The following is a 6,837-nucleotide window of genomic DNA, read 5'->3' as shown; positions in this document are numbered from 1 at the left end:
CCTCCCCTTATCTAGCCTCTGGAATAAGAAAACAAGTGCTCTACACAACAATTACGGTTTAAAGTTTTTTCCCTACATGGGTGTGGACTGGGGAAGGATGGGAGTGCCTGTCAGAAAGAAGAGAATGAAGGAAATACCCAGAAACATTAAAAATGTCAAGATGTACCCTGCCACCCCTAGCTGCATGTTCTGGCTTAGAGAAGTCCATTCTACCTCCTTTTGAGCTGACCACAGATTTGAGAATCTAGAATTGTATGCTTTACAATAGTGTGGAGAGTTCTTATTAAAATGTACACTTCCTAGACTCCAACCTCAGGAGATCCTGATATAAACAGCTAGCGGCTTAGGGATCAGTATTTCTTGAACATCCGTTACTTTGGGCCAGCTTTGGGAGCTGCTTTAATCAATATAATGATGCTGCACTTAGGAGCTTTTGAGTTGGCTCCACTCCATGAAATCCCCATGGACTGCTCTGCTTTTCAAATGCTTATGTCCAATTTTGCAGTTTTTCCTCTTTAATCCTACATTTACTGACACCTCTAATTTCCTGCCTCCTTATTCTCCAATACTGCCTCAAAAGAACACAAATTAGGTTTTTGAAGTTAGAGTATTGCATGTAGTAATAGTAAATAAATTCTGCCTGAAGATCTGATACTTCCATCTCTAGAGTTCCTTCAATGTATGAACTCTGCGACATATGCTTTAGTTACCTTTCTAGGAGTTTGGCCTTCATTGCCTTGCTCTCTAAAGACAGGCTTCATTTTCTTAGACATATTTCATGTGCCAGTGCCCACAGTGTATTTATTAATAGTTTGACGTTGTCACACATTTTCATTTGGCAGTGATTTTCATATGTGCTTCACCACCTCTGCTTAAGCATTGCCAAATGCAAATGGTCTAGATTTTGTATAAAACAAAAACAAAACAAAAAAACAAAACAAACAAAAAAAGCCACCCCCTCCAGGACAGGCCTGGAAATTGTTGGCACATGATAGCATATATCTATGGATTCTTCTGCTAGGGAATTAGAAGTCCTCCAGGCAGGCCTGTGCCCCAGGAGACTCACCCCCTACGGCCAGCACCATGTAAAGGATAAGACAGCTCAAAGCTTCCCATCCATGGAAAATAATTCAGTCAATTAGAAGAGTGGATTATGCATATATAGTATAAATGCAACTTATTTATAACCAAGAAAGAGAGGACCGACATTAAGTTGTAATACGGAGAGACCGAAAAATAACTGAATTTATATTGGGGAAAATGATGCATTCTTAAACGCCTTGCTCTGGAGATAAAAATGGCTCTTTCTTCCAGCTGTTGCTGGTGGGTGGGTGGGTGGACGGGCATCACATGGTTAATGAAATTGCTTTCGGTGGCTGCGTTAGATTCCCTTTTGCAGAACTTGCGCGTAGGTTGAACGTTCCAATCTGTTATCCCGCGTTTCCTCATCCATCCCATTGCCAGGTGTCAGTCGTGGTGAGCAAGAGATTCCTGAACCAACGTGATGCGGCGTGTTTGAGGTTACCCTTACTAGAAAGCCACGCGTCATCTCCCATTTCCCCGCATACTAACCGATTAAAGTTCACCTTGGACTAAGACCCCTACGGAGAGCCACGCCCCTCGCCCCGAAATCCCGGACGCCGGCAGTCTGCAAGCTCCGATCCCCACCCCGCCTGGCTCTGCGGCCTTCTGGGAATTGTAGTTGACGCCTCACCCATCTCCGCCTCCAGGGCCCGACCCGGCACTACAAGTCCCGACAGGCCTTGCGCACCACGCCTGCGCTCCCCATCTCTGGGAGAGAAGGGCGAAGGCGCGGAAGGCGCGTCGGAGCCGGGTGAGGAGGTTGTGGCAGCGGCAGCGGGCGACATGGACAACGCGGGGAAGGAGCGTGAGGCGGTGCAGCTGATGGCGGAGGCTGAGAAGCGAGTCAAGGCCTCCCACTCCTTCCTCCGAGGGCTCTTTGGGTGAGCTCCAGACCGCGAGTGCCCTGAGTGGGGTCTCCGTCGCGGGCCCCCTCCCCAGCCAGCCGCCCCCACGCGCGTCCAGTTGAATCCCCTGTCTCCCCTGAGACGCCCGTGGGCCCTCATTTCCCCTGCATCTTCCAGAGAGCTCCTAAGCCTTAGAGCCTCCCAGAGACACCCTACCAAGAACGCCCCAGGGGCTCTCAGCAACCCCGCGCACCCCCCAGAGATCCCCTCGGGCCCCCAGACCTCACCCCCGTACGTCCCCTGGAACCTCCAGGATCTCTCGGGGTCCCTCAGCCCCCACACACCCTCCAGACCTCCCCTGAAGTCCCCCGAGCCCCCACGCCCCCTCCGCCCCGGCGTTATCCCCGCGTTGGTTCGGGGGGGCCGTCCCACGGCCTCGCCTGGAGGGGTGCAGTCGCCGCCACGGCGGGATAGATTTGTTCATTTCGCCACGGTTGAAGCCGCGTCCCTCGGAGACCCGTGTTGGTGGGAGGCGAGCCCAGGAGGAGCCGGAGGGGCGGGTCCGGGGACCCCCCCCGCCCCGGCGCCTGGCCGGTGCGTCTGGGCGCATCTGGCTGGGCAGGTGGGTCCCGCGGAGGAGCAGACCGGCGCGGCGCCCCCATTCCAGAGATCGTGTGCCCGTTTGCCTTGCGCCAAGTAGACGTTTAATAAATGTTCGTTGGAGAACGAACACGTTTTCTCAGCATAGTCTTTTTACTTCACCAGTGATTGATGGGTTTGCCAGTGCCTCCTGTTTGATTTAAGGATAACGCAGTTCCTGTCTAAGTCGGCGTCTTTGGGGAATCCCGTTAATTTTCTGTAATTCTTCCATGTTCTTCTAGGGAAGGTCTTAAGTTCGGACCTCCCAAAAAGCAGAGCTTGAACATGTGAATGATTCAGCTGTTTAGGATTAGAGAGGCTGAAATTTCCTGGTGGTGTGTTGTTGTTGTTGTTGTTGTTGTTTTTCTTTTTGAAAGTGAAAGATCTGCCGACAGCAAGAGCATATTTTTATTTTTGAGAAGATCAGTACTTAATCGTTGCATTATTAGAGTTTTATTTCTGTACTAAATTCAGTTTGGAATCTGCTTGTTTTGCCACCTTCATTCTTTTGATTATAACACTTTGCCATTGTGAAAACATCTCCAGGAAATGCTTAGATACAGGTTTCATGCAGTGCACAGTAGTACAGGATGCAAAGATGCATAAAGGTAAGGGTTCCCTTCCTCAGGAACCTCTCAAAGGGCATTTATCCTAGCTGGTTTCTAAATTTCTCGTAAGATGTGTAGTTCGAACACAGCAAATTAATCATAAGTTGTTCCCCTTTTACACATTACCCTGATATACGCTGGTACTGAAGGAGTACTGCCTCATACTTGATGCTGACACCAAACAGTAACTCCTTTCTGTGATTCACAAAACATTTAAAATATATTCAAATAAAATTTAATGTCCTAGCACCTCCTGCCTAGAGGTGATCTTAATGTCACAGCAGATTTTAAGTCAGGATGTACTTCCCTGGAAGAGAATCTATAATTGGCAGAGGAAAACATTACAGCACTTGATACTGGTCTCAGGGGAACCCTCCTTTTTGTGAAGAGGTGTTGCGTTATTGTTTTTGTGAAACTAGGCCAAGTCTTGAGCCAGTAATCCTAACAGGATTTTGAAAAGGCTTTTGTTTACAAACAAACATCTGTTTTCTCCTTGATTGTTGATCACCTGTTTCATTGACAGGAGGTATAGGAAGACTTTCACCTTCACTCTTCACACTTAGTTTGCACAAGTCATTGCATCCTAGGCCTGGCCTGGATATGGCAGGACAGTTGATGTCTTAGCTTTTGGATGGGGGGCAAGGTGCTTAGCTTCTCTGTGCGTTAGTTTCATCTGCTATAAAAAGGGGTAATAATAGTATATCTCATAGTGAGGGTTCAGTGAGTTTATGCTTATAAAACATTTAGGACCATTGGAGATGGTGATTATGAAATATTAATTAGCATATTCATCAAAATTGTCAGCCATTATTTACCAAGGAAGCAGAGAGCCAGACAGATTAAGTGACTCTGCCAGAATTTCAGAGCCAAAGACCTTTAGGACTAGATCTTTGGTCTTTTAATTAAAGATTTGAAAGAGTTTTGTATCATGTTAAGTGTTATTTATCCTATGGGGAACTGTGTTATTTTCAGTGGTAGTTGGCTCCAGGAAAGCTTAGGGATGACGAGTACTCAGGGTTCTGTGAGTTTTAATAGTATATAATTACTTGAAGCCAAAAACTAGGCCTAGTTTCTCTGTCAGTTACAGTAGGAAGGCCGATTCTGTATCAATTTTAGATGTTCAGAATCTTCCATTATATATACCTGTCTTCCATCATTTATACCTGTCCTCATCCTTCTAGGCTGGAGCACATGTTAGTCCACCCTGCCACCCTTCCTTTAATGTAGAATTTTCCCATCTACTTGTTATCCTTTCTTGACACCACAGTGTAGTCCATCTCCCCGTGTCAGACCCCTGAATTAACAGAACACGCACACCGACCTATCATCAGTATCGTCCAAGCCCCATGTATTTAAGAGCTGACCAGTTAGTGCTTTAAAGGGGACAGGTGATGCTGTTTTGAGGACGTGGCAGCCATTAGAAGGTGCTCAGCATTTGCAGCATATTTCCCATGGACTCATTCTCATTATCCTAACTGCAGATTAAAATGTATTAGGAGCTTATCTTCTTCACCCCCTGTTTATCCACCACCCACACAGGTTTTGTGGCAATACTGTATTCTCACTACTATTCTATTGATCTTTTTTGTTGCTTTCAGTAAGACTAAATGAAAACATACATTGTATATTCCTGAGGAAAGGTCAATTGTGTATTCTGTGTACAAGACACAAGTCCCATGCTTGTCTGCAAGATGTTAGTGAGCCACTGAGGGATGCAACCATCACAAAATACCTATTATGGGTGTTCTGCTTTTCTGCTTGACTGCCAGTTAAACAGTGGTGTGTTTTTATAGCTGTGGTATTGAGTTAAAATTTACTCTTTCTGAAGGGCTTAGCATAGTATAGCAAAACTACCACGAAAAGAGTTCTGTTTTCATTTCATTTGTTCCCAAGGATGAGCTATGGAATTTTCCAAATTCAATTGTAGAATCTTAATGAACTGCCATTAAGATCTTAAACTGGCCTGAGTATGACAGTAAAGTAGTTTTGAATTGCTAAGGTCTCTCTTACTATCTTCTCCTTGTTAATAGGAGGCCAGATTGGGGATAGCCTGCACAGTGCACATCAAAGAGAATGGCTGCTTAAGAATGGCAGTTGGAAGATGTTCTGCATGGCTAATGCTGTCTTCTCCTGCCTTTGGATGTTGCCCAGTTGTAAAGCTTGTAAAGAGCCATGAATTTGGCAGCGTCAAATTTAATGAAAGACCTTATTGGATTATCTTGACGCAATTATGAGTCTATAATTTCTTAGCTATTTTTGAAAATTGGGAATATTTCTTAAATATTGTAGGCCATCAGTTATCAGTGTTTTTCACTCGGCTTTATTTCTACAAAGGTTGTTTTTTAAATTTTGCCAAAATGTGGTGAGGACATATGATAGCATTTGTAAAGCATTAGGGGCCCCTGGGTGGCTCAGTCGGTTAAGCATCCAGCTCTTGGTTTCCACTCAGGTCATGATCTCAGGGTGATGGGATTGAGCCCTGAGTCCGACTCCTTGCTGAGTGTGGAACCTGCTTGAGATTTTCTTTTTCCTTCTCCCACTGTTACCTCCCTACCCCCCACTTAAAAAAATTTTTTTTTTGTTTTTTTGTTTTCTAGTTTTACTGCCAAGTTATAGCTTGTGTATCAAATGATAAAATCTTTCTAGATTGGCCTTTTTCTGTTTGCATTTGCAGTGTTCACCATCTGTTCTCATTCTTGTGAGCCCCATGAAGTGCACTTGTTTAGAAGAGGTAGGGAGGACCCATGGTGGTATGTGGCTCCAGAATGTAAGCTCCTGGTGAGTGTCTGTCTTAATATCACTGCTGTTGCCCCACACCTCACTTGGTGTGTACCACCCAGTAGGCACTTGGTGAATATTGGTGGAGAGAGTGTGTGAATGCTCCTACCATGTTGATTTTTTTCTTTTACTCTTTAGGTTTCGAGAGCAAAGGCAACAGAGTGAAAGGGAGTTCATGTCACGTTCTTCTATGTTTTACCTAAATATGTGTTTATTATAAATGTCGTAGCTACTACATATGTGAGAAAAATGCAAGGACTATGGAAAAGTTCCAGTTAAAAAGTAAAGTATTCCCTGAGTCTCCCCTCTCCTAAATCGTACTCCCCAGAAGTAATGGTTTTTAACTTCCTGTTTAATTTCTCTGATGGTTACCACTGTAATTCTAAATAATTTTGGAATACTTCTACTTCCTGACTTATTAATTTTAGACAGTATCTAATGATTCTGCTAAAAATGAATAGTTACATGGCCTTGCATTTTCTCTTACCTCCTGATTTTAGTTAATTTTCAGTCTCTAAGTATTAACTTTTTTTTTTTTTTAAGATTTTATTTATTTATTTGACAGAGAGAGACACAGCGAGAGAGGGAACACAAGCAGGGGGAGTGGGAGAGGGAGAGAAGCAGGCTTCCCGCTGAGCAGGGAGCCCGATGCGGGGCTCGATCCCAGGACCCTGGGATCATGACCTGAGCCGAAGGCAGACGCTTAACGACTGAGCCACCCAGGCGCCCTCTAAGTATTAACTTTTATATATGAATAACATATTTAAACTGCAATTCTACTTTTATTTATTTTTTTCAATAGTTCCCTATTTCTGTGAGTTACAGAATGGCCATGAGTAGGTTGTTCAAGTTGGGATATTTTTGAGATGCCAGGAAGATGGGTA

The 6,837-nt window shown here is 44.6% G+C and overlaps 1 protein-coding gene across 1 annotated transcript in view; it reads left to right on the top strand.

The window, feature by feature from the left end:
* The first annotated feature begins 1,765 nt into the window (after nt 1–1,765).
* The window catches only part of NAPB (NSF attachment protein beta), a 41,889-nt gene continuing 36,817 nt past the window's right edge, over nt 1,766–6,837 (top strand). The window contains exon 1 of the mRNA XM_032419373.1: nt 1,766–1,964. Coding sequence (XP_032275264.1) covers nt 1,867–1,964 — 98 coding nt within the window. The 5' untranslated portion in view covers nt 1,766–1,866. The remainder of the gene's footprint in view (nt 1,965–6,837) is intronic.

The sequence above is a fragment of the Phoca vitulina genome, unplaced genomic scaffold (genome assembly GCF_004348235.1).
Source record: "Phoca vitulina isolate PV1807 unplaced genomic scaffold, GSC_HSeal_1.0 scaffold22, whole genome shotgun sequence".
NCBI classification, from domain to species: Eukaryota; Metazoa; Chordata; class Mammalia; order Carnivora; family Phocidae; genus Phoca; species Phoca vitulina.
Note: the sequence above shows the minus strand (reverse complement) of the source record. Positions and strands in the feature narration are given on the sequence as shown.